Source organism: Trachemys scripta, chromosome 4 (genome assembly GCF_013100865.1).
Source record: "Trachemys scripta elegans isolate TJP31775 chromosome 4, CAS_Tse_1.0, whole genome shotgun sequence".
Lineage (NCBI taxonomy): Eukaryota > Metazoa > Chordata > Testudines > Emydidae > Trachemys > Trachemys scripta.
In genome coordinates, this window is record NC_048301.1 from 31,422,490 (window position 1) to 31,450,024 (window position 27,535).

The 27,535-nt window shown below is 43.3% G+C and overlaps 1 protein-coding gene across 5 annotated transcripts in view; it reads left to right on the forward strand.

Moving 5' to 3' along the window:
• TTC7B (tetratricopeptide repeat domain 7B) overlaps nucleotides 1–27,535 on the forward strand; it is a 315,699-nt gene that overhangs the window by 205,647 nt on the left and 82,517 nt on the right. For 3 of the 5 annotated variants that reach the window (XM_034768134.1, XM_034768136.1, XM_034768138.1), the window contains 2 exons: nucleotides 4,482–4,532; nucleotides 18,045–18,185. In XM_034768134.1, coding sequence (XP_034624025.1) covers nucleotides 4,482–4,532; nucleotides 18,045–18,185 — 192 coding nt within the window. The remainder of the gene's footprint in view (nucleotides 1–4,481; nucleotides 4,533–18,044; nucleotides 18,186–27,535) is intronic. The other 2 variants (XM_034768135.1, XM_034768137.1) reach the window with 1 other exon arrangement.

Genomic DNA, 27,535 nt, shown 5'->3' on the forward strand with positions numbered 1-27,535 from the left:
CACAAAGAGGTACATTTTTGCCATTATTGTAGGTATTCTGTTATAAATGCCTTATTTCCGAGAATTATAAAGGCTTAATGCAGTGTGTACTGTACCATAGCAAGAAGTCACATTCTTATGTGCACTTGCAATTTAAAAAAGCATTTTAATTAAAAATATGAAATTTGGCTTGTGATCATTCAGTTGGAGGAGGGATAGCTCAGTGGTTTGAGCATTGGTCTGCTAAACCCAGGGTTGTGAGTTCAATCCTTGAGGAGGCTATTTAGGGAAATGGGGTAAAAATCTGTCCGGGGATTAGTCCTGCTTTGAGCAGGGGGTTGGACTAGATGACCTCCTGAGGTCCCTTCCAACCTTGATATGCTATGATTCTATGATTCCACATTCTGGGCTATCTCACTGCTTTGTTTTATCGAGAAAATACAAGAAATGAGGTATGAAATTTTAAAATTTAGCTACTTATGCATGCAAAGAAACATTTGTTTTTCAAGTGGGTGCCAAGATTCTTTACAGAGCCTTGGGACACCCTGATTTTACTTCTCCAGTTACTCAGACCATGAACAGTAATCGCTGCCTTTATAGACTGAATTCTCTTCATAGCCCTTCATCACTCACCATTAATCAGCCAGATGAGGTGCTGTTAAATAGAGATATGCCTGGATCAAAACTTGTAATCTAAAACCATGTGAACTTTTTGGGAAGTTTGCATCCAGGTCTGACCTTTATTACTGGGGCTTGTCACAAGCAAGGAAATGTAGAGGCTGGAAGGGACCTCACAGAGGCAGGACCAAGTTTACCTAAACCATCCCTGACAGATGTTTGTCTAACCTGTTCTTTAAACTATCTTCAGCCAAAACTGGAACAAAGGATCTCAACAAACTTGAATTTTTTGGAAGTTCAGATTTGTCTTATTCTGAATCTGAACTGCCGCAGGGAGGAGCTGGGGGTTAATAGAAAGAGAGGAAAGTTTGTAATAGAAAGGTCTGCAGGGAGAATGGTAGAAACTCTGCAGTCACTCTATGGGATCAGTGTGTAGAAAAAGCCCTCAGATGTATTCACTTAAGGACCAAGAGAGGGTTGAAAGGATTTAGGGTTTATTGCGCTGCATGCTGTACATGCACACAGATGGGGACAATCCTTTTCCCAAAGAGCGTACAGAAATTCAGGTTTTCTGCTACCCTCTTTATCTGGAACACTGTGTAGATGGATGGGGAAGTAGAAGGATTATGACTCTACAAGTACCAAGGAAGTGAAACTTAGTATGTTGATTAGGGGAAGGTGTTGTAGGTTGGTATCTTAAAACTCCTTGATTTTTACTTTTGAGTTAAACAGATGTTATCAAATGTCAGGAACCATTTGGAGGAAAAGGTCTTAGATGATAATAGTGCAGGGGTGTTGAATCTATATGCACTGAGAGAGCTCCCACTACAGTTCAGTGGGTCTTCAAAAATATAGAAGAACAGAACTGTCATTTCTGATAGTTTTAAGGTAAAAATGAGCAAGAAAAAATACCTTCACGAGAGCAACATTCGATCCTCCTTTATATATCAGAAAGGAAGGGAAGGGAATTGAATCAACTGTTCTTTTTTTTTCCTTTGTAAGCCAACTTTTAAGTGATGAGTCCCTTATCCACACATCTGAGCAGCATATTCAGCCTCTACTGACCTATGGAACAAGAGACTAGAGCTAATAATCATATCAGAGGCCTTGTCTATCTACACAAAACTTGTACCAGTTTAGCTAAAGTTGTTTTTAAACTAAATGCTAAACTAGTGCAAAATCCTGTGTAGATACTCTTATTCCAGATAAGAGTTTCATATATCAATTTAACATAAGTCAGTTCCTTACCAATTTAAACTAAACTGAAATAAGCCACTCCTAAAATAAGTGTTTACATAGGGATTTGCATTGGTTTAACTAAACAGACTTAATAAATTTAAGTTACACCTGTGCAATTTTCTAATGTAGACATGCCGAGACCTCTTTTGTTCACAAGACTAGATGTCATGTCATGTCAGCCCTCCTAAAATCCTTCTCCACTTTAGCTAGATACCATATCTTTGGTTCATTGGTCAGTTCATAACTCTGGTGTTCATAACTCTGAGGTTCTATTGTACTTGTTTTATTATGTGATAGTCTTAGCTCACTTATTTTTGGACTATCATAATAAAAAATAAAATTAGTAGCTGGTTTTAAACCACATTGTCTAGAACTTTGTTTTTCCTCAAATAAAATGAGTTTAGAGCATATTAAAGAAAATTTTCTTTCCAAATTAATTGGTTTTGATTAAATCTAGTTTTCTGGTTTTCTTGTACATAAAGACACTTGTCTTTGAATATCATACAAGATAATGGACTTTGTCAAGTTGTATAAAGAAAAACTAATACTTGTTTTCTGCAGAAACCATCTTCATACTATGAGTAGTGAAATAAATGCTTTGCATTATATCATTTTCTTTTTGGAATTCATGAATCCATTAAAACCCTATTCTTGGATTTTTTTTCTTTTATCAATTTTTTCTTTCATTTTTTTAGCTTCTGATACTTCCTCCTCATCTCCTCTCTCAAGAACAGAATCTCCTCTTCACTTGTTTATATCTTCTCATCCTTCTCACCCTTATCCCAAATCTGATACCTGTGTGTGGCCCCATGCAGCCTATCCATACTGCAACTATGTTCTGGGCCCCACGCACCTCCTCTCTGTAAACTGGTTCTCTCTTCCTGATAGGCGTGTTAATTTGCTCTTTGTTTGTTTTTCTGATAATCTCCATAACTGATAAACAGTGTTTCCATTTAAACTATTTTAAACTTCAAAACATTAGCTTCAACTGGAGCCTGCCTAGTCAGATGCTCTTAGTTAAGTAGTGGGGGGGGAAATATTAAAAATACAAACATTAGTAGTGCATAAGGAGATTTTAATAGGTAATATTGGAGTGCCGAAAGCTCTACAGTTTTGAATAGATTAGTATCTCAAACTCCTGGATGTGGCACAATGTAATAGATGGGAGGAGAAAGGGATTATCAATCAATATTGTTTTAGAGTACCTGTTATATGCATTGCAATAAAGTATATCTGGTGTTGAACCTGGAATAGTCAGTTCAGATACTGGTACCCTTTGTCTCATAGGAATATAACCATCTACGAGGTTTGTCTTTCTCATCCATAAGTTGTAATAATTTATTTTGCGTTGTTGGATCCTTCATTAACAACTAGAATAACTATAATTTATAACAACTATCTTTTCCTGAAATCTTGCACCAAGGTGGCAAATGCATCAAATAATTTGTATTTATTTTGTTTATTTTGCATATTGCAAAGGTCTGTTGATCTGTCTTACTGAACTATAATCAATTGCGTTCTGCTAATTTAAACCCATTGTAGGCCTGATTCTCCTCTCACTTAAAAACTCTACAAAATATATCAAAATAAATCTGGTGTTGGTGTTGTAACCTCTTGTTTAAAATATATTTCTAAACATTTTTCTCAGTTTATATTTGTTCTCCTTCCACTAGATTGCTTACTATTAATATTCCTGACCCTCATTGTTAGCCTTAAGTATAGTACTATTTGGTTTCGCTGCTATACCACAATAATCCGGTGTTCTGAAGTTCAGTTTTGGTATTGGTCAATGACCACCCTCCTTGATATTTTAAATGTTCAAATCTATGGAAGCATCTATGTTTCTTTAAACTTCAGGGTACTTAGATACAAAAGCTTAAGAAGTTGAAGGCTGTGTTCCATCTTGTAGCACTTTAATACCTGATTAACTAGGAAAGTGTTGTAGGTTTTGCATTGTGCTTCCACAGGGCATACTGCTATAAGATGGTATATCCCATGCAGCATTAGATTGTTTGTTCTTTGTGGAGCAATGAGTCACCAGGAGTTCCACCGGGATGCCTAACATATAATGAGAAAACGCAGAAGTGCAAACACAGACTAAATGGTATAAAGTCTGAGTTTTCCATTTCCAATAAAAGCTACAGTATTAATAAGGAAAAGAGCTTTCTAGATTGCATGATGATGTGAGGGAAGTTTACATGATTATGTGTAGGGTATAAAAGCAGAATGTCAGATTCTTATCGAAAGTGTAAATAATTGGTGAGATTCAAAGCTTTGGGTATTTTTCCCCTTTACGCTATATGAATAAAAATTTAGTCCAGATCCTTGTAGCTTCTTGGTATAAATTTCAGGGCTGAAGATCGTGGGCTGCTTATTTTATTCAATTCTACATCTTCCTGTAATAGAAACAAAACACACATCACAAATGTTTAGTTCATCATACTGTACTGATGAAAATCAAAATGATTTCAGAAGTTGTAACAACCCCTCTTTTTCAAAACCTTTATTGAAAGCTGAAAACAATAAACCTGATTTTCAGTTTGAAGATTATCAGAAGTCTTTTTGTTTTCTTGGAGTATTTAGTTTTTATATTTTGCCTTTTTTTAATTAAGATTTTAATTTGTGATTTCATCTGTTGTTCAAAGGTAACTCACCAGATGCTTACTTTCATGGTTTTTACTCCCTTTTTTCAGTTTGTAAGTAGTATTCACTATACAGGTCTACTTTTAATTTCTAAATGACTTAAAAATCACGTATTTCTCCACAACAAAATGCAAATATTGTTTATCAATAGTGGAAGTTTGATACAGTGTGTAAAGTGCAGCTGATGCTGTTTACTCATTCAATCACTCTGAGGGCTGTAATCTTACAAAATCTGAATGCACTCAACCAACACGTGAATTTAATTATTAAAGAGGCAGTATTAATTTCTGGAGGGCTGCAAATAAAGGTATTTCAGGAAGGTCTTATATAGAATAATGGTCAGTCACCGGTAATTTTTATTATTAAAGTTCTTAAGCCACCACTGTGAGTAAGCATTACAGTGGTCTAATATGTAATGTTACTACTGTTAATTTGATTTCTAGTGCAATTCACAGTGGGCCATTGCTTTCTTTTCTGAGAGGTGTTCCACTGCCTGAAATAGTGATTGTCAGAGGAGAGCTAAAGACCTCAATAAAGAGAATAAAATAAAGAGCATAGATCAGTAAATATACATTTAAAGTTAGACAAATAAATTATCCAAGATACAAAACACATTTTTTGCAATTTTGAGATTGCTACCATCAGATATATTTTAAGATTATTTTATGCTTCGCCTATAGAAAATTGTGGCATATGTGTTTTCATTACACTTTTCACTTTGAAATAAATTTCTCCCAAGTAGTGAAGATACTTTTTTTTAACTTGGGGGGGGGGGGGGGGGAGTAAGGAGAATTTGGAAGAGCTGTACATATTTCACTGCAAGTATGGTGTCTGTTCAGTGCAGATAGACCTGTGAAGATCTGAAGAAGAGCTCTCTCTAAGCTTGAAAGCTTGTCTCTCTCACCAACAGAAGTTAGTCCATTAAAAGTTATTCCTTCACCCACCCAGTGCAGATAGCGTTATTCAGAGAACTAAAGGAGAGGGTATGCTAAATCTTATTGCCCAGATTTGGCTTTCTTGAAATGTTCTTCTGCCCAAACTGATAATTAACATTGCAACTTCTGTGTGAGGAAAAGTGTCTCAGGTGCCTTGTGAATATTCAGTAGGAAGAATGTAAATTTCAATTGAAACATCTGCTTTATGTAGCTCTGCAGAAGGTACTGTCTTTTTACACAAAATGTGTTTGCTTGCATTAGCACACAATCCAGTGCATGTTACACCATTCGTATTTTTAAATGCTTTAATGCCTGCTTTTTGTGCATGTGAAATTGGAAGTGTTCTTCATCCTGCCTGAGTGTTTCTGTTGAATTCAGATTTCTCTTGCTTTGAATAAGACATTGTTCCATTAAATTTGATTTATAAAGCAACTTTCCTCTTCTGCGGCGAGAGTAAGAATATATGACAGATTTTCATTAAATCAAGTATTTAATGTTGAAATTTATTTAGAAATTACCAAGAAAATTACTAGGAAAGCCATGGATTTTATCATAATTTTCTTTTACATAGGGATACTTATGAACATCTAGGCTTCGGGACAAGATGGAATTTTTGATAATCTAATACACAATTTTAGAAATAATCTGTAAATTTAGGACATTGCTGTATTTGCTGAAATCGGGCAATAAGCAAGTCTTTGAGGTGGAAAGGTCTTCTCAGAGCAAATGCCAGTAAAAATGCTGACGGTTCAGTAATCATCTGGTCACAATGTAAGATTTCCTTGGTAATTTGTTCACATTATGGCAGATGAAGTCTCCTGTTGAATGAAAAGTTTATTGATTAAAACATTCAAACAAGCAAAGGCTGATCGTAAACTAATAAAATGTTGGTTTAGTGACAAAAATTCTCTCTTCATAAATCCTGAATAGCGATTGCGAAAGGTAATTTGGAAGTAAAGCAAAATATTTCTCAACAAAAATGTGCCATGAAATAAAAAGTTAGACAGCAAATCTCACACATCGTTTTACCATGTGTGAGATAATTACTATGTCCAGATGTTATTCAGGTGGTAACTAAATATGTGGGTTCTTGAACTTTCAAAAACTTCCCACCATTGAGACAATTTTAGGATCAAAGATGAACCCTAATAAAAGTAAAATCAAACAAGCCAAAGGTGATAGCAGAGAGCCATTATGCTGATGTATTATGACTAGTTTTCTTTCCCAGACCTCTCATGCCTTTTTCAGACATTTGAGTTCAAAACAACCTTCAGTTTCTTTTTTAAGGGAACAAAACCCTTCTTCAGTTCTTCGCAACATTCATGCTTAAATCCTGATTTTAGCAGTTGTCCAGCAAGTTCTCTGTATGGGTTATGTTTTCTGATGAAGAGATAATGGAGTGTTTTTATAGCATATTCAGCTGGACACAAGTTGGCCTTTACAGTGAATTCTGATGGGCTGGGTAGGAATTAAAGAATACAGAATATATATATTCCTGGTCGAAGCAATGAGAGTAAAACTGCCATAGTACCTTTTGGGGATGGAAGGGGGATAAAAATTGAGTGAAATGCAGCAACAAAACCTTGCTCGAGAGAGCTAAGCAACTTGCAGAGGAATGTGATTGGCTGAGGGTCTATAACCATTCAAACAAAACTAGGAGAGTTCTGTGTGATGCTGGGGAAAGAGCAGAGTGAGTGTGCGGTAGAGTGGAACGGGAAGCCAGAATGTAGGCATTTAGCACCATAGTAAGTGTGAGATGTAGAGCAAGAAATCTGCATTTTAAATAAGAAAACTTCTGAAGAAACTAGAAGAAAGGCAGAGTGAACTTTGGGCACTCAAAACTCTGCTTTTAAGAGAACCGCTCCCAGTTGTCCACAGAACAACTGTTAAGAGAAACTGTGTACCATGCATTTCCTCTGGAAGGAGCCATGAATGAGCAAAATGCTAATTAATTGTGGTGATACCAGAGAAGCATGAAATATTGTGGGATTAGATTTCCGGGGATGAGAGTGACACATGGTCAGGACGCTTGATTTGATGACTGAAAAGACTATATGACTATAAAAAGGCATAGCCCATGCATGATGAAGCTCCAGTGGTAGTGTTGACTAGAGACCCACAAAATACAGGGATTGCCAGAGGCTGCATTAGAGGCTATCCCATCCTTTGGAGAAGGACTGTGAGAAACTACTTGGAGTCAACTAAGACACAGATGTTCAGATTAGGAGCCCATGAGAAAAAAGCAAAAATGGTGTCGTTCTGTTATTTTGCATAAATGGTGCCCAACCCAGACTATATACTTGTGACTTATTTTTCTTTGCTTTTCGATAGCAATTAACTTCCAACTCTCCTGCACTACATTGAGATTACCTAAACTCCTCAACCTTTGAAACAGGTTGAAGCAAAGAGGAGTGAAAGAACAAAAGCTGTGATTTTTAAAGGGACCTATGGGAGTTAGTCACACAAATCCCATTGAGTCTCCTTCTTTAAACTTTCAAATTCAAAGAAACCACTGTTATAGACAATGCGGACTATTTTGGAAAGTTTGGTCACAGGGTTTTATTAGCAGAGGATAGTAAGGGAGTTTTGAAGTTGATTCATTTGAAAGGTTATTAATGTTAATAGATTAGAATTGCCATCACCATTTCTAAAATAATCTGAGTTTATGTGAAATTCTGTGTCCATCATTTGATTGTAAATGTTTAGTCTGTGATTAATTTAAGAATTCTTGTGAGCAGATGTATTAATATAGTGAAAATTAGGAGATAAACATTTTCTGTTTATTTAATGGGATAAGGAAGCATGCATTTGTAACATTTGCGTATTTTATTTAGAGAATACTACTAAGAAATAAAATTTTAAGTGATCAGTATTATAAACTTATACATATTTACATAGAACTGCAAAAATTGTGTGAATTGATCCTTTCTGAAAAGATTTGAAAAATGAAAAAGTTAAAAGGGCACTCTGCAGCTTCAAATAACAAGTGTGAGGCAGGAATCAGTTGTCAGGTGGCTAGTTATGATTTATATTTCACAAGTCTCAGGAGGGTTTTGGAACATACTAATCAATTAAACAGCAATTCACCAGGACCAGATAGTATTCACCCAAGAGTTCTGAAGGAACTCAAATATGAAATTGTAGTTGATATGTAACCTATCACTTAAATTAGCCTTTGTACCAAATGACTGGAAGATAGCTAATGTAACGCCGATTTTTAAAAAAGACTCCATAGGTGATCCTGGCAATTACAGACCAATACACCTAACTTCAGTACCAGTCAAATTGATTGAATCTGTAGTAAAGAACAGAATTATCAGACACAAAGATGAACATGATATCTTGGGGAAAAGTCAACATGGCTTTTGTAAAGGGAAATCATGCCTCAATAATGCTTTAGAATTTTCTGAGGGTGTCAACAAGCATGTGGACAAGGGTGATCCAATTGATATCGTGTATGTGGTCTTTCAAAAAGCCTTTGACAAGGTCCCTCACCAAAGGCTCTTAAGCAAAGTAATCAGTCATGGGATAAGAGGGAAAGTCCTCTCATGGATCAGTAACTGGTTAAAAGATAGAAAACAAAGGTTAGTTTTCACAGTGAAAAGAGGTAAATAGCCGGATCCCCCAAGGAACTGTAGTGGCACTTCTGCTGTTGAACATATTCATAAATGAACTGGAAAAGTGTGTGACCAGTAAGGTGGCAAAGTTTGTGGATGATACTAAATTACTCAGTATAGTTAAGTCCAAAGCTAACTGTGAAGAGTTACAAAGAGATCTCTCAAAACTGGGTGACTGGGCAACAAAATGGCAAATTAAATTCAATGTTGTTAAGTGCAGAGTAATGCACACTGGAAAACACAATCCCAAATATCTGTACATGGGTTCTGAATAAGCTATTACCACTCAAAAAAGAGCTCTTGAAGTCATCATGGATAGTTTTCTGAAAACATGCAGTCAGTGCATGCAGTGCAGCAGCAGTCAAAAAAACTAACAAAATTGTAGACACCATTAACAAAAGGACAGATAATAAGACAGAAAATATCATAATGTCACTATATAAATCCCTGGTACTTGCACACCTTGAAAACTGTGTGCAGTTCTGGTCGCCCCATCTCAAAATTAGAATTGGAAAAGATACAGATAAATGCAACAGAAAGATTAGGGGTATAGAACAGCTTAGGGTATAACTGGATTCAAAAAAGAATTAGATAAGTTTGTGGAGGATATGTCCATCGATGGCTGTTAGTCAAGATGGTCAAGGTTTCCTAAATGCTCTGGGTGTCCTAAATGTCTGACTACTAGAAGCTGGGACTGGACAACAGGGATGGATCACTCAGTAAATTACCGTGTTCTTTTCATTCCCTTTGAAGCATCTGGCTGGCATTGGCTTCTGTTGAAAGACAGGATACTGGGCTAAATGGATCACTGGTCTGACCCATCTTGGCCATTCTTATGTTCTTAAATAAGCTGTTATAACTTTGGTATAGTTGCTTATTATCCTATAGAACTATCTTCTGCTCAAATAAGTTTTACCACCAGGTTACTGTTACACTGTATGTGGATTTATCCACTTATAGAATTACAGTAGTAAACTGTTTACATTCTGTTGTTTTTATGACTTTAGACCTAGATACTAGGGATGTGCAATCTGAATAATATATTTGCTAAGTGGAATAAATTTTGGTCTATTTAGAAGGTACCAAAACATTTGTTTGCATACTGGAAAATTTTTACTCCTGTTAAGATTACATGGTTCCCACTATACAACCAGCCTCCTGCTAGGGAACTCCTCCTCCCCGCTGATGCTTTGTATTATTACAAGTGAGGGGTTGAATGATGGTCTGCAACTTTCTCCTTTCCTCAGCTTTTCTTCATATCAAGGAGCTGCATCCCTTCCTTACCAGTTCTTCAAGAGACCTGGGGTGGATTCTCTTTCTTAACCATTTACAACAGACCATGTCAGCAGTGGGAGTAGCAAAGGCTTCTACTCTGTTGTGAGCCACTGCACAGATCGCATCAGACATCCTTTAGGCTTTTTAACTAAGAAATTCTCTGAGCCCCTTGCTGCTGGAAGAGAGCATGAGTCTCTGCTGTTGATTGTGGAGCTTGTCATCTTTAAAAACTAAGGCGGGAAATGGTGGACCGGATCCTGAAATGAACGGAATGACTGCTTTTATAGCCTTGACAGAACTGTTCAAACATAGTGACAAATTTCTCTCTCCGTGCAAAATAATAAAATACACACATCAGCATTTCCCAAATTGATTGGGAAGCTGGCACCATCGTAGTCTGGAGGAGGGGACGGTAGACAAAAGAAGCATTGGGATAAATTATGCAATATGTGTCTGCATTCACCACCTCCTCCACTTAAGTATACTCTGATGTTATTACATCAAACTGCAGCAGTTTACTGAAAGCCATCATATTGTGTCTCTTCTCTTGTGAAGGCCTGTCATGTCAATAGTCACTCAATAGCTCACGTTTACAGTTTGCAAGTTTAGGCAAGCAATCACCAACCCAAGCTTCAGAGTAACAGCCGTGTTAGTCTGTATCCGCAAAAAGAAGAACAGGAGTACTTGTGGCACCGTAGAGACTAACAAATTTATTAGAGCATAAGCTTTCGTGGACTACAGCCCACTTCTTCGGATGCATATAGAATGGAACATATATTGAGAAGATATATATACACACATACAGAGAGCATAAACAGGTGGGAGTTGACTTCTGTGGTAGTCAGTTTAACATCTTCCCGTAAAGCATCTGCTGCTGGTAATTATGAGAGGCAGGATACTGGACTAGATGAACCTTTGGTCTGATCCAATCTGGTATTTCCTGTGTTCCTGTTTTCTTCCTGTTTTCCTATCTCTGTAAGCAGTGAAAAACTTGTTCTTATTTAATCAAGCCCAGTGAGCCTCAAATACAATTTGCAATTACAGAACAAATTTACAGTGGATTTGTAAGTGTTTAAAATCACAGTGAGAACTATAACTTAAAATGTTTATGGTCTGGGTAGAAAAACATCAGTGCTAAAGATTCTCTGCTAACAGTTAAATATTTAATACATATGTTTATTTTATCATGAAGGTAGCATACATACTGAATTGGTAGAAAACCTATTTCATTTTTCATTTACTGGAAAAGAGATACTATTTCAGACTGAATTTTAATTTCCTCTTCGAGTGATTGCTCAGGTGTATTCCACAGTAGGTGTGCGTGCTCTCCACGTGCACCGGTGCCGGAAGTTTTTCCCTTAGCGGTACCCATAGTGGGGGAGCCCCGCTGCAATCCCTGGAGTGGCGTCTTTATATCGCGCTATAAAGGGGGCCGCACACTCCCCCCACCCTCAGTTCCTTCTTGCCGCCAGTGAAGGTAGTCGGAACTTTGTGCTCCAGCATTGCTGTAGCTTCTATCCTTAGTAGTACGATCTTCGACCATCAATAGTTTTGTATAGTTAGTGACCTGACTCAGGGCATGCCCCGAACCCCAGGCTTCAAGTCGTGCGACTCCTGTCGCAATTCCATGCCCAGAAGCGATCCACACTCTGTCTCTTCGCTGTCTGGGCGAGGCTCACATAAGTGAGCGCTGCAAAATCTGTAAGTCGTTCAAGCCCTGGACTAAGCGCGAACGAGATATCCGACTCCGGGCCCTGCTTATGGAGTCTGCATTGGCCCCGGCACCAGCGCGCCGACCCGGCGCCGGGCACCACATCCTCGGTGCGGAGCGAAGCCCCATCCACCAGTCAGCACCGCTCCCCCACTAAGAAACAAGGCAAGATCCAGCGGCGTCGAGACAAGGACGGGGTGAGGCCGAACCCGAGTTGGGCAGCCCACAATCCCCCTCGGGGCCCAGACCTCCGACTCGAGTTGAGCGGAGTAGTCTGGCCCCGTCCGCGCGTGCCTTTCTGGCGGTGAGGATGCCGTCGACGCCGGAGGCAGCTCAGGCAGTGCATGATAGCCTCGTCCTGCCAGTGCCGGGCAGGACAGGAAGCCGCCTCTGGGCGCTCACCAACCCTCCCCTGCCACGTCAGAGGTTGAGGTCCCAGATTAATCTGCGGGGCCTTCCCGTAGCCCACGACAGATCTCCACTCGGTTGACTGGGTCACCTGAGAGCGAGTCTCCGGAGTCTTCCTCTGCCCAGAGGGGTTGCAGGCACCGGGACAGAAAGTGTCGATGCTCTCTTCCACTCGGAGTGATAGCAGGTCTCTATCCCATCGGCACTGCCGCTTATACCACGGCACGCGCCATACTCGGAGTGCATCCTGACTGGCACCGGCACCGAGACGTTGTAGCCACGGTTGCCGAAGGGATTCCAGACATAGCTCCTCCCGATGTGTACATCTCCTCGTCGTCGAGGTCCAAATCCCACGGTCGGAGCCAACATGGCCAGGACCAGTCCAGCCGCTTGTACGGCACCGTGCGCTCCTCGGTAACTTCGGCCTCGGGCCCCAGCCATACCTCCCCGGGCTGCATTGTCCCTCAAGAGCAAGGAGCTCTAGTAGGACCTCAGACGGCTCAGTGGCAAGAGGCGCCCTGGCAAGGACAGTGGTGCCAATGGGCACTGTGGCCCCAAGCGCCCGCACCAGCAAGGCCCCGTTCAGTGGCTGGGGCGTCCCAGGTCCACTCGGTGTCCCCATCTCGGCACCGAGAGCAGTCCTCAGGTACCGAACCACTGGCACCGCGCCCGGACTGAGATGTGGAGTGCAACCCGACGGTACCGCCCGATGCCCTAGGGGCGGTACCGGTTGTCTCGTCGGCACCGGACAAGTCCATAGCGACACCACCCCCTCCTTCTCAGGAGGATTTTAAGGCTCATCAGGAGCTTCTCCGACGCGTAGCCACAAATCTCCAGCTCCAGGCTGAGGAGATGGAGGAGCCATTGAACACTTTGTTTAATGTCCTGTCCTCCTCGGCACCAGGCCGTGTGGCCCTGCCACTTCACCAAGGGGTAGCCAATATTTCTGTCGGGCTCTGGCAAACCCCTGCCTCTCTGCCGCCCATTTCTAAGAAGGCAGAGCAGAAGTACTTCGTGCCAACGAAGGGACACGAGTACTTGTACACTCATCCTGCCCCGAACTCACTGGTTGTGGAGTCTGTCAACCACCAAGAAAAGCACGGCCAGCCCGCACCCACCTCCAAGGATAAAGACGCCAGGAGACTAGACACTTTTAGGGAAAAAAGTTTCCAGCTCAGGGTGGCAAACCATCAAGCACTCCTGAGCGGGTATGATTTTAACTTGTGGGGGTCTCTGCTGAAATTCGAGCTTTCCCTCCAAGAAAAGGACAGAAAGGAATTCAAGGCTCTAGTCGACGAAGGTGCGGCAGCGGTGAAAGCGGTGCTCCAAGCGGCGTCGGAGGCGGCCGACACAGCGGCTCGTTTGATGGCCTTGGCTATCTCCATGTGACGGGCGTCGTGCTCTCGCTGTCGGGACTGTCCGTGGAATCCCAGTCCCTCATGCAGGACCTGCCCTTTGATGGAAAGGCCCTGTTTGCAGACCTAACCGACACTCGTCTGCATGGAATGAAGGACTCCTGCACCACTCTGTAGACTCTCGGCCTGTATGGCCCGCCAGCCAAGGACAAACCCAGGCCGCAGCCCTCGGCTCCCCCTGTAAGGGACATATATGAGCCCCCGCCTAAGAGGCCTAGGGACCTCACAGCACCAGTCCTGTTCGGCCCCACGCCCCAGCCCTTCGAAGGGCAAGAGACAGGGGAAGAGGCGTTTTTGACTCGTTGCAGGGGGCCACCGATCCTGTTGCCAGGGAAGCCCCCCAGTTGTTAAAGTCGTTTTTTGGCAACCGTTTATCTGCCTTCCCAGTGCAATGGTCCCATATAACGTCGGACCGGTGGGTCCTCAGTACCATCTCCCAGGGTTACATGCTGCAGTTCGATTCACCCCCACCCCACCATCCTCTGTCCCGCAATGTCCCCGGAAACCCGGAGCACACCCTCCTTCTAAATCAGGAGGTGATGCGCCTCGTCACCCTGGGCACGGTGGAGAGGGTACCTCACGAATTCCAGGGCAAGGGGTTTTACTCCCAGTATTTCCTGATCCCAAAGGCGAAAGGTGGACTCAGGCCCATCCTCAACCTGCCGAATCTCAACCAGTTTCTGGTCCGCTGCAAATTCCATATGGTGTTCCTGGCCTCTATTGTTCCGTCCCTAGACCCGGGGGATTGGTTCGCAGCCTTGGACCTCCAGGATGCATACTTCCGTATTCATATTTTCGAGGGCCACAGGCGCTTCCTCTGCTTCCTGGTAGGGAGAGACCCTATCAGTTTACGGTCCATCCCTTTGGCCTTTCCCCAGGGTTTTTACCAAATGCATGGCGGTAGTGGCAGCCCACCTCAGGAGGAATGGGTTGCAGATCTTCCCCTACCTGGACGATTGGCTGCTCAAGGGCAGGCCTCGGTCCCAGGTGCAGGCGCAGATGAAATTCCTGCTTGATACCTGCACAAGTCTAGGCCTAGTAGTAAACGAGGATAAGTCCACGTTAGTCCCGGTTCAGCGCATACAGTTTATAGGCGCGCTGTTAGACTTGGTGGAGGCCATGCCCTCCCTCCCCCGAGACAGGTTCGAAACGCTCAAAGGTCTCATCGCCTCGGTCACGGCCTTCCCTGTGATGACAGCATGGGTGTACCTTCAAATCCTAGGCCATATGGCAGCATGCACCTCCGTGGTGCGACATGCCAGGCTCAGGATGAGGCCCCTCCAGCTCTGGCTGGCCTCCCAGTACTCCCAGGCCAGGGACGGCCCGGACAAGGTTGTCACGTTGCCACCCAATGTAGTGGCCAACCTGTAATGGTGGTCCCTCCCGAGCAACATGCTTCACGGTATCCCCTTCAGGGAGACCCCTCCCTCACTAGATCTGGTGTCGGACGCCTTGGACCTAGGGCTGGGGAGCCCATGTAGGGAGCTTCAAAACCCAGGGTAGATGGTCACTCCCAGAATTGTCCCTGCACATAAACGTCAGGGCGCTCAGGGTGGTACGCCTGGTGTGCGTGGCTTTCAGCCAACACCTAGGGGGAAAGGTGGTCAGAGTCCTCACGGACAATACGACCACGATGTATTATATCAACAGACAAGGGGGCACGCGTTCCGTGGCCTTGTGCCAGGAAGCCCAGCACCTGTGGGAGTTCTGTATAGCCCACAATATCCTTTTGAGGGCTTTTCACCTGCCCGGAAGTGCAATACGCTCGCGGATCGCTTAAGCAGGGTTTTCTCCCAACAGCACGAGTGGTCTCTACACAGGGAGGTGGCCAAGAGGCTCTTCCTGGAGTGGGGCACTCCCCAGGTAGATCTTTTCGCCACCATCCAGAATCGCCTCTGCCCTCGGTTCTGCTCCAGGGCAGGAGAGGGCGAAGGGGCGATATCGGACGCATTCCTAATTCCATGGTCGGGCCGCCCGTTCTACGCCTTCCCACCCTTCCCCCTGATAGGCAAGGTCCTACAGAAGGTGAAGAGCAGACAGAGTGCGGATTATCCTGATAGCCCCGGATTGGGCCCGTCGTCATTGGTACGGGACCCTCCTGCAACTTCTAGTGGCCTCCGCAGACTCGACCGGACCGCCTCTCCCAGGAGGGAGGATGTCTCCTCTACCCCCAATCTAGTCGCGCTTCACTTGACAGCGTGGCTGCTCCCTGGTTAAACAAGGAGGAGGGGAGGTGTTCTGAGGATGTTAGACAGGTTCTGCTTGAGAGCAGGAAACCATCCACACGACGAACCTACTTGGCCAAATGGTATGGGTTCTCCACGTGGGCGAGGGAGAGGGGCTCCTCCCCCTCCTCCGCATATCTCCAGCTCATCCTCGATTACCTCCTGTCCCTTAAGACCCAAAGGCTGGCGCCACATGACATCCCAGTTTTTAAAAGGGCTGGATCGGGCATTCCCTTACGCCAGACCCCCGGTCGCGCTCTGGGATCTGAACCTAGTGCTCTCCCGCCTCACGGGCCCCCCCTTTGAGCCCTTTCCACGTGTTCCTGGTCCCACTTATCATGGAAAGTGGCATTCCTGGTGGCTATCACCTCAGCCCGCCGGGTCTCGGAGCTTAGGGCCCTGAACCCCCATATACAGTCTTCCATAGGGATACAGTCCAGCTCCGTCCGCATCCGGCTTTTTTGCCGAAGGTAGTCTCAGCTTTTCACATTGATCAGGACATTTTCCTCCCAGTGCTCTGTCCTAAGCCCCATTCCTCCAATGAGGAGCAACGCCTGCACATGCTAGACCTGCGTAGAGCGCTCGCTTTTTACCTAGACCGGACCAGGCCATTCCGGAAATCCGCTCAGCTTTTCATTGCATCGGCCAAGCGCATGGGGGGCAGCCCGTTTCCACCCAGCGGATCTCTTGCTGGATCACTTTGTGCATATGCACATGTTACGACCTGGCAGGGGTTTCCCTGCCTCTTATAGTGAAGGCTCATTCGACGAGAGCTCAGGCCTCGTCGGCTGCCTACATGGCTCATGTCCCTATTCAGGACATCTGTAGGGCTGCTACATGGTCCTCTGTCCACACCTTTTCATCGCGCTATGCGATCGTCTCCCAAACGCGGCAGGGTTTGGTAGGGCGGTACTCCACCCGGGTAACCCTTAAACTCCTACCCACCTCCATCAGGTATAGCTTGGAGTCACCTACTGTGGAATACACAGGAGCAATCACTCGAAGAAGAAAGGACAGTTACCTGTTCCGTAACTGGCGTTCTTCGAGATACATTGCTCAGGTGTATTCCACATCCTGCCCTCCTTCCCCTCTGTCGGAATTGTCTGGCAAGAAGGAACTGAGAGTGGGGGGAGCGTGCAGCCCCCTTTATAGCACGATATAGAGGCGCCACTCCAGGGGTCGCAGCGGGGCTCCCCCACTAGAGGTACTGCTAAGGGAAAAACTTCCGGCACCGGTGCACGTGGCAAGCACACACACCTACTGTGGAATACACCTGAGCAACATCTCAAAGAACACCAGTTACGGAACAGGTAACTGTCCTATCCCTCAGAAAAGCTTTATTTTGAGAGACTAATGCATTCCATTCAACATTTCAACATATTCTTCCTGCAAGGAATTATTTGACTGCTAAACATTTTCTTCAACATTGTTGATTAGCTAAAATTTACATCCCATGCAATTTAATTGTGTATCCATGCAGGGGCACATTGTGCTCAGCCTATATATTTTAGTTCTGTGTTTCCTTTTTTGCAATCTATTGTTAGCCTTTAAATAGTCATCTAATTGCACTCTATGAAAAGACATTGCAATTATTAACATCAAAGTGCATGCAGCAGCATAAAGGTTACAGCATAAAGTGCCATCACAAACCTTCTTTGAATCATTTATACTCCTAAATGAAATGCTCAGTTAAATTTTCAGTGTTCACAGTGGCTACTCAAATTGGCATCAAACATTGCTGCTAGTAAAATCATAACATGATTTTAGTGTAGATTCACTCACATTTGTGCATTTTACATCAGAAAAAGACTGACCGCAAACATCCAGAAGTTAAGACCCAAGATAGCTTTTTTGATGAAGCCTGTGTTATGGAAAGGGTTAAGATGTAGTATTTAACCCAGCCTTTGTGAACATTTTTGTCTTCCTTCCTTCTCCTCCCATCTCTCCACACTGATGTAATTTTTTTATTACTTCTACAGGTTCAGTCCATGCAACGTCAATAGCAGCCTCCAGAGTGGAGCAGGCACTGTCTGAGGTTGCTTCATCTTTGCAGAGCAGTGCTCCTAAGCAAGGTCCTCTGCATCCTTGGATGACTCTGGCTCAAATCTGGCTTCATGCAGGTACTGGAAAACAAAAACAACTTTTTTTTCCTATTCACTAACCTATGAAGCAGCCAGGAATCTGTATTCATTTCATTCAGCAGGTCAGACTCAATTATCATTTGTCAACTGAAATTGGAGCTTTTAAGAACACTTATTCAAAGTGTGGCATTTTGTTGCATTTCAAGAAAGAGCATTATATGTTTTATACATTAAACAGTGGTCAATAAGGATGGCATTTAGTTTTTAATTTAATAACCTTGTCACAGTGTTGTTGCATTTTCTAACTACAGTTTAGACTGTATTAAGTCATGGATTTTTAAAATTTCTCATTTGGCAAATTTTTCCTTGAGAATTAAGGGTTGCTGTGTTTCTGTGGAACTTTTTAACTAAACGTCAATCATCATAAGAATGTTTAATAGTCTTGGGGTCCTAATAATAAAAATAATGCATATCATAGTTTGCTGAACTTAACCATAGAAATATAGTTTTAATGTGAGTTGCATAAAGAGGCACAATAATTAAAATTGATCTTCCAAAATATATTCGTTGGCTGTGTAGGTTAAAAAAAGGGAAGACTGTTTTTTTTTAAAAAGGGAGGTGCATAGGTTTCTGCTCTTTTCCATGTGCAAAAATTCAGATACTTCTAATATATGCAAGTGCTTCTGTTACAAAGGGAGGCAGGACAGTATTTATTAAAGTTCCTGCCGACACATCATAATCATTGTGGACTGGATCTGAAAGGCACCTGTTCAAAGTAGTGCTGTAAACATGGTATTTAGTATTTCAATAAAGTAAAAAAGTTGCACATTTGTTTATGCTCCTTTCAAAAAGTTTGAATGGAGGTAGATGGAGTCCTGTGGCAAAGCAAGCAATAGATTGGGCCCAAAACTTGAACTAGGCCTCTGGGCTGACAGTGTGAAGTGCTTGCGGGTGCTGGCTAGTTGGTTGTTATGAACTTTTTATACTTAAATTACTGAACTTTTGTTTTTTTAAAAAGGGGAGGATTTGGATCCTGGTATTGAGGCAATCAGAGGAATGGAAACACTTAAATTGAAAGCACTTGATTCATACGTAAGTTAGGGCAGCAGTTTTATAGTAGGATTGCTACATGGTGGATCAGAACTTTGCAGACTAATGCAGTGGTACCACTGTCACCTTTGCAGGCGTTATGGTGTCTGAAGCTTCTTGAGAAGCTAAATAGAGTGGAACATAGATGGCATATTTCCAGCAGGCATTTACAGGAATATCAGATATTACAACTGCAGCTGGAAGAAAAAACATTAGCATTGTATAAAAACTTAACTTGACAACAATGTCACTGAAGTAAACCTGTATTGTTTTGCTTTTGTGCCACTCATCCAGTGTAAAAGTGATAGTGGGCTTCTGATGTCTCCATTTCTTGGTTTGCCTGTTGGGATGTGTGGTAGCATTTTCCTAACTGGTGAATGATCTGGAATGGAGTCTGTGCCCAAGAGTGGCCTGAAGCTTCGCACCAAACTCTTAAGTCAGATAGTATCACTGATGGCAGTGGAAGGTTATAGTGCATAGCATAATGGTTTATGTGAAAACAGTGTTCTAATCATTCCTTTAAAAATATTCAGTTTGAAAAGTTCTTTGGGCGGTTGCTCATGTCCATTCCCATGTAGGTGTGTGCGCACTGCGTGCACAGTCGCCAGAAGGCTTTTCCCTCAGTGGTATCCGTCGGCACCGGTGCCCCCTGGAGTCACACCCTCATGGCGTTGTATATAGGGGCCTGCCACCCCCTCATTCCTTCTTTCCACCTGTGATGGTCACTGGAACTGCTCATTCTTGCTCTGCAAGTACTCTACCCGGTGGACTTGTATATTTTCCTGTGAATAGTTCTAAAAATGTTAGTAAGTGTTTGCAGAAGTTCCTAGTTGATAGTATAGAGTAGGACCCCGCTTATCAGGGGTCTCTCCTGCCCAACACCAGGGAATGCCTCGGTCTCTGGGGTTTAAGCCATTCAAGGCTTGCCACTAGACTGTGCCTATCAGTGATCCTCACTCGGCTTGCCTCAAGTGTTTGGGCGAATCCCAACTGCGTGATCGTTGCAGGATTTGTAGAGGTTTCAAGACCCAGACCCAAAAAGAAAGGGACCAGAGTGTGACGTTGCACTCTATATGATTTTATTAAAATATGCTAATGAATGTGAATATAATGTAACTGGAATATGCTTCAGGCAAAAGGTCTCTTGTAAGGTATCCTTAGAAAGCTTATAATCTACTGAGTGTGTTCATCCTATTTGTATGAATGTATCATTCTTGTATCTGAAACTAGAAATATGAAATATAACTCTGAGGGCCTATTGTAATTATGCAAAGTGTAAGCCATTAATGGTGGTTTGGAATCTTGATGGCTCCCATTAACCAGGACAATTGTTTGTAGATGGCTCTGTGTTACTTGGAAGTCTTCCTGTATATATGTGTGCTGGCAAGTGGGTGATGAAGTCTTACAGTGACATGTGATCATGTCACCTGAACTGGAATCCATCTTTAACATGGTGCTTTTCCATTTAGAATGGGGGAGGGGGCAGAGAGGGACAAAGGATTCCCGCCTTATGCTAAAGATATATAAGTGGGTGGAACAAAGGCAGCCATCATGAGAAATCCCCTAGCTACCACCTGAGCTGGAAAAAGGGCTGGACCGGGGAAAGGATTGTGCCCAGACTAGGAAGGCGACCAGACTGTGAAAGAAACTTATTGAAACATCTCTGAGGGTGAGATTTTATCTGTATTCAGTTTTATTACTGTACTAGGCTTAGACTTGCGTGTTTTATTTTATTTTGCTTGGTAATTCACTTTGTTCTGTCTGTCACTACTTGGAACCACTTAAATCCTACTTTCTGTATTTAATAACATCACTTTTTACTTATTAATTAACCCAGAGTATGTATTAATACCTTGGGGGGGGGGAACAGCTGTGCATATCTCTCGATCAGTGTTATAGAGGGCGAACAATTTATGAGTTTACCCTGTATAAGCTTTATACAGGTTAAAACGGATTTATTTTGGGGGTTGGACCCCAATGGGAGTTGGGCATCTGAGTGTTAGACAGGAACACTTCTTAAGTTGCTTTCAGTTAAGTCTGCAGCTTTGGGGCACGTGGTTCAGACCCTGGGTCTGTGTTGGAGCAGACTGGCGTGTCTGGCTCAACAAGACAGGGTGCTCGAGTCCCAAGCTGGCAGGGAAAGCAGGAGCAGAAGTAGTCTTGGCACATCAGTTGGCAGCCCCAAGGGGGTTTCTGTGATCCAACCCATCACAGAGAGACTTAAGTTCCTCCTGATGGAAGCGGCTCTTCATCTCTCAGAGCCAAATCATCATGACACAGCACTGAGCACCTCTGCCTCTGTGAGGAGTACACCTGCTTCTGTGACGGACAGGCACCGCAGCCCAGCCTCTCCAGCACCGAGGAGAGATTCCTTACTGGTGTCACATGACACCACCACAGGTTGCCGGTACAAAGGAGGTCAGCACAGGAGAGCGTGTGGCACCACTCCCGTTCGCCAGTACCACGCAGGAAGCAACACAAAACCAGGCAGGGGACACTCCCTTACCCCAAAGCCCACCAGTCAGAAGGACTCTGGCAGAGTGAGAACCACACAAGGCTCAATGGCCGCTGCTGCGGCACCATTGACTCTGGCCCCAGGGAGGGAGCCATTGAGTCCAATGCCATTGGACTCTTCCCCCAAGGGAGAGCCATAGGAGTGTGGGACTGGCGCTCCCATCTACGCCAGACATATTCCATGTGGCACAGGATCTGATCTCCCTCCCAGTGCCACTGTTGACAATTAGATGTGAGTCAGCACCAGAGGCAAAGCCAGCTACGGTACCGAGGTCTCAGGTGCCGTTGAAAGGAAGGCCAGCAATGATGCAGCAGCATTGGTTGCCTCCATCCCAGCACCACTTGCCAGCACCACACCCCTATGGTCCTCTGGGGAATGAATCCTCAGAGCCGGAGTCCTATACCTCTCACAGGAGTTGGCACCACTCGGACCGTCGGTTCTGGATGGAGGACATGAGCCAGGGGTTGCCTCCTGCAGGCTGGCCAGCACAGTGGCAGATGCCTGTAAATAGCCCTTTGGGACTCTGTGGAGTGTTTTCCATCAGTCCCAAGGACCCAGTCAAGGACGTCCTACTCGATGGCATTGGAAACTAGAGCCCCGCTGCTGCCTCCTCCTCTAGTGGTGCAGGGGCAGGACCAAAATGCTGTGCCTGGTACCATACATCAGGGACCAGCACCACAGGACCTGCCAGGAGCGGACGGCCAAGAGCAAAGTGCTGGTTCTGGGATCCTCTTCCTCCTCTCCAGATGAGGCAGTTACAGGAATCTTGGTGGCACCCATACAGGATGACCACAGGGTGCACCAAGAATTGTTGAGATGGATGGCACAGAACCTGTGGGTCCAGGTGAAGCCTGAGCCTGAGAAGGAGCCAGAATTTACCAGTGTACATTGCCAAATAGTCACAGTGATATGTCAGCAGCCCCCATCAGCTCCCCGCCCTCCCCCCGCTCCCAGCACCTCCCCCCACCAGCAGCCCCTGCCTCCCACCCTGCACTTCCTGATAAGCTGTTTCATGGCAGGCAGGAGGCTCTGGGAGGGGGGAGGAGCCAGGGTACGGCAGGCTAAGGGAAGGGGACGGGAAGGGGTGGAGTGGTGCGGGGCCTGTGGCAAAGCCAGAGGTTGAACAGTGAGCACCCCATGGCACATTGGAAAGTTGGTGCCTGTAGTTCCAGCCCCGGAGTCGGCGCCTATACAAGGAACCGCATATTAACTTCTGAAGAGCCGCATGCGTCTCCGGAGCCACAGGTTGGCCACCCCTGCACTACACCATCACACAGCAAGCTAGAGATGATGCTGGATTCAGCAGGGCAGTGTTACAGTCCGCTTGTTGTTGAATTACAAACCCACCTCCTCCATCTGCTTGGGTGTCACCTACATGGGAATGGACATGATCAAGCACTTGAAGAAAAAAAAAACGGTTGCTAACTTTTCCGTAACTGTTGTTCTTCGAGATGTATTGCTCATGTCCATTCCCAAACCCGTCGTCCTCCTGCTCTGTTGGAGTTGCCAGCAAGAAGGAACTGAGGGGTGGCAGGCCCCTATATACAGCGCCATGAGGGCTGGAGCCGACCCAGCGGATATCACTGAGCAAAAACCTTCCGGCAGCTGTGCACATAGCACACGCCCACCTACATGGGAATGGACATGAGCAACACATCTCGATCAACAGTTACAGAAAGGTTAGTAGCCATTTTTTCTGTGTGTTTCTAGATACAAATATTGAAAAGGGTTAAGTGAATATATAGTATACTCTAGAAATTACAGTTATGCAGCATTGGTTTTTCTCGATTTCCAAGATCAGTATACTAGCTTAAATATTTGTCATTCATACACTGTAGTCTATATTAATGATACCTCTAGTAACAGTTGGTCATACAGTAAAAAGTAACCATATATCAAAGGTCTCTAAGACATCATGTCATTTAGCTAACATCACAAACTTGTTCATTGGTAGGTGTTTAGCATAACTTTTTCAAATTGTTGGAGTTCTTTGCCATTAAGAAGTAATCATGTTTATTTTTAGTATTGCTGTATTTCTTTATATACTTAACTAGCCTTGTCTTGCATTGACCATTTACTGCAGAAGTAATTAGATAGCAACACTGCCAAGTATTAATTATTTCAGAAAAACAAAAGAACAAGAGCAAAAGATGTGCTAGTGATTAGTATGTTACTTTATTTGGTTGAAGTGCCTGCATCCGAAGAAGTGGGCTGTAGTCCACGAAAGCTTATGCTCTAATAAATTTGTTAGTCTCTAAGGTGCCACAAGTACTCCTGTTCTTCTTTTTGCGGATACAGACTAACACGGCTGTTACTCTGAAACCTTAGAATTCCTATTAATTCTGACAGTTCAAAAAGAGAAGAGGTGACTTTTCCTCCAGAAAATCACACAAAGATATAGAATTGGAATGTGTCTGTAGGGATAGTCTAGTCACTTCCCCTGCATCATAGCATCACTTGCTTAAATATTCATAAGCCATGCTAAGCAGGTGAGTGTCTGTTAGCTTTGAATATTTCCAGGGCTGATAATTTTCTCAGCCTCTCCTTGCAACTTGTTTTATTGTTCAACTCATTGTTCATTTTTCTGCATATTCATCCTTAATTTTCAATGTTGTAGTTTAAACCCATTACTCCTCTTTCAGTCCTCAATGCCTAATGAGAACCAGTGACTTGTCCGCAATGTGTCAATGCGAACCATGTCCTCCCTGCTGTGGGGAACCCTTTGCTCATTCCCATTAGTAGGGGGTAGTGAGGAAGCAAGTGATGCTGGCCTAGCCACTCTCTCCTCAATGGCCAAGAGGAGTTCATTCCTGTATGGCCCATATCCTCCTGTTCCCCTCCTGCAGATACCCTGGTGATCAGATCTCCATGTCTGCCATTTCCCTGCCTCCTGACTACAGTTACTAGAAAGAGCGGAATTGGGGAAAGAGAGAAGAGACAACTAGGAAGGCCAGAGCCCCCAGCAGGAAGAGAGAGGGAAAAGACAGAGCCACCCCAGTTGTGTGGAAGTGAGAGAGAACCCTTACATAGATGAAGGAGAGAGAAGAGAGAGCAGCGCTCTTGCAAAGTATTGCTCTCCTCTGAGCCCTTTCCAATTCATCTCTTTTATAAAGGTTACTTAACTCACCACATAAGGCTGGTATTTGGGTAATGTTTCAGGGTGTTGTACATTATTTTTCTCAAGCATCCAAGTTACCTTTCCAACTGTGACATATACACCTCTACCTCGATATAATGCTGTCCTCGGGAGCCAAAAAATCTTACAGCGTTATAGGTGAAACCGCGTTATATTGAACTTGCTTTGATCCACCGGAGTGCGCAGCCCCGCCCTCCCCTCCCCTCCGGAGCACTGCTTTACCGCGTTATATCTGAATTTGTGTTATATCGTGTTGCATTAAATCGAGGTAGCAATGTAGTAACAAATAGATTTAGTTCTGCATCTTGAGAAAGGAGCATTTCCTGTAGATTGACCGTCAGAAAACAGGTTTGGTCAGAGAACCATGGTGAAAGGCCAAAGAGTGGCAGGTTTTTTCAAGATACCTTGAAAGGGTTATTATCCATCTGTAACAATAGACTGCTGTAAAACCTATTTTAAACTTAATGTATGACACACATTCTCTAAATAAATGCAAAGATCACCATGTGGGGAATCATTTTCTTCTGATGAGGAGGCTACCACTGTGGCAGTTTTGAAAACTGCTTTTTAACAGCCATTGTACAGTAGTGTTGCATTATCTATCGTACCCTAGTGGAAGTAAAATTGCTATCTTAATTACATTAACTTGTGCATTCATATGATATAAAAATGTACAGTTTTTCCTCTGGTTGCCAGAAGCTGGGAGTGGATGACAGGAGATGGATCAGTTGGTGATTTGCCAATTCTTTTCATTTCCTCTGAAGCACCTGGCATTGGCCACTGTCAGAAGACAGGATGTTGGCCTAGATGGACCATTGGTCTGACTCAGTATGGCTTTTCTTATGTTAAATCATAGAAACACAGCACAGCAAAAATATGTGAAAGCGTTTATAACTAACTCAGCTTTATAATGACTGTAATATAGACAGACACAGCTCTTGAGAGTATGTTCAGTCTAAATAAATAGCTGCCCTATATGTTGGTATCTATTTTTCAGTTTCTCTCCCTTCTTTCTATTTGCAGTTGTCACAGATTTGTCTCCCCATGGCCACCATCTCACATCTTCAGTGTTCACTGTTATCAGGCAACCTCAAACTTTGAATACCTTTCCAAGGTTACACTGCAGAGATGAAAACTCACTGATTTATCTTTAATGTTAATCAGAAGAACTCTTTATCTGATAATGCTGCTGCTCAAACACTTTTTAGTGTGTCCCAATTAAGGAAACAGAAAGTACAATACCGGTCTTTAATTAACATGCTGTGCTATTATTCTTTTGAAAAATACATGAAGACTGAACTCCCTTATAATTTCCTCTGTTTCATTAATATAGGATTTATTCATGTTAATTACAAAGCCACAAAATACATTAAAGGAAGCATGAAAATAAAAGTAAATACAGAAAGCATATTGGATTAGTTCACACTGCTAATAAGTTTTATTATAAAGAGACCGTATGATAGCAATCTTAGCAAAACTTAAACATCCATCTTGGACAGGGAGTCAAGAACTTGAAGGCATTCTCTCCAGGGTGGAGCAAGAGGAGAGCTACAAGACAAAGCCACCATTTTGTTTTTGAGCTCATGCATCTTCAAACTGTAGTTCCCCATTTCTTCTTTGAGAAACTCCTACCAAGTCAGATGACTTATTTGTCAACCTTTTATGAATGGCTTGTTTAAACTCGCCTCTTACAAATGATTTCCATCTTAGTTGGATTAAAAAACAGCTTCTCTTCTCTTGCTCCTGCAGTACAAAGATGTTTTCACTCCTTTATTTGTAGATGTCAGACTGAATCAGCTCATAATGGATTGAGGTGCTTGGGTAATTAGATCAGTGGTTTGCCTTGAATAAAGTGTTCTGTTCAGCAGCTAACAAAGAGTTCATCCTTTACATACATTCTTAAATATAGATTTTGAATCTCTTCTGGAATTTAAAATATTAAAAACGTATGCAGAACACATGTGTATACTCTCAAAGTAGTACGTTAGTCTGTCTTTTTTATGTTCCCTTAATCCTTTATTAGTTACAGGAAACTTACTAGTTAACAGAGTCAAGCTTCTCCATATAAAACCATGCTGTCTCCCACCATTGTTTTACTATCTGTTAGTTCAAAAGAAAACCATTTCCAAAAGCTACGCTGGCTTGCCCCTATCATTCAGGACTCATTGCTAGCATGGTTCTGACTTGACTCCAGACAGTGAGTACCAGAAACTGAACTGTGAGTTTTTAATCCCTGCAGTTCAGACTATGGGGATCTGAATAGCAGTGTGCACCAAAGAGCTGCACTGTAACTTTCCCAGTGTGGATGTTGCAGGCATGAACTAGAAGGTTCCTAGTTCACATTAATGTAGTCTTGTTTGAAGAGGACCACTTTAATGTGAACTAGGAACCTTTTAATTCATGCCCACAGCATCCGCACCGAAGAGATACAGCACAGCTCTTTAGTGTGCACTGCTGTTCACACTCTATAGTCCAAAAGCCCATGTAGACATGCCCTTAGCCTCTGCATCCTTATCTTTCAGTCCAGAATTGTGGTAGCAGCTAAAAATTACTTTTAAGTAGGTGGTTAATTTCTGCATAGTACTCGCTAATAATTACAGCTTTCACTTAGCACCTTTCACAGTCTAAACTAGCAGCTATTCTTAGAAT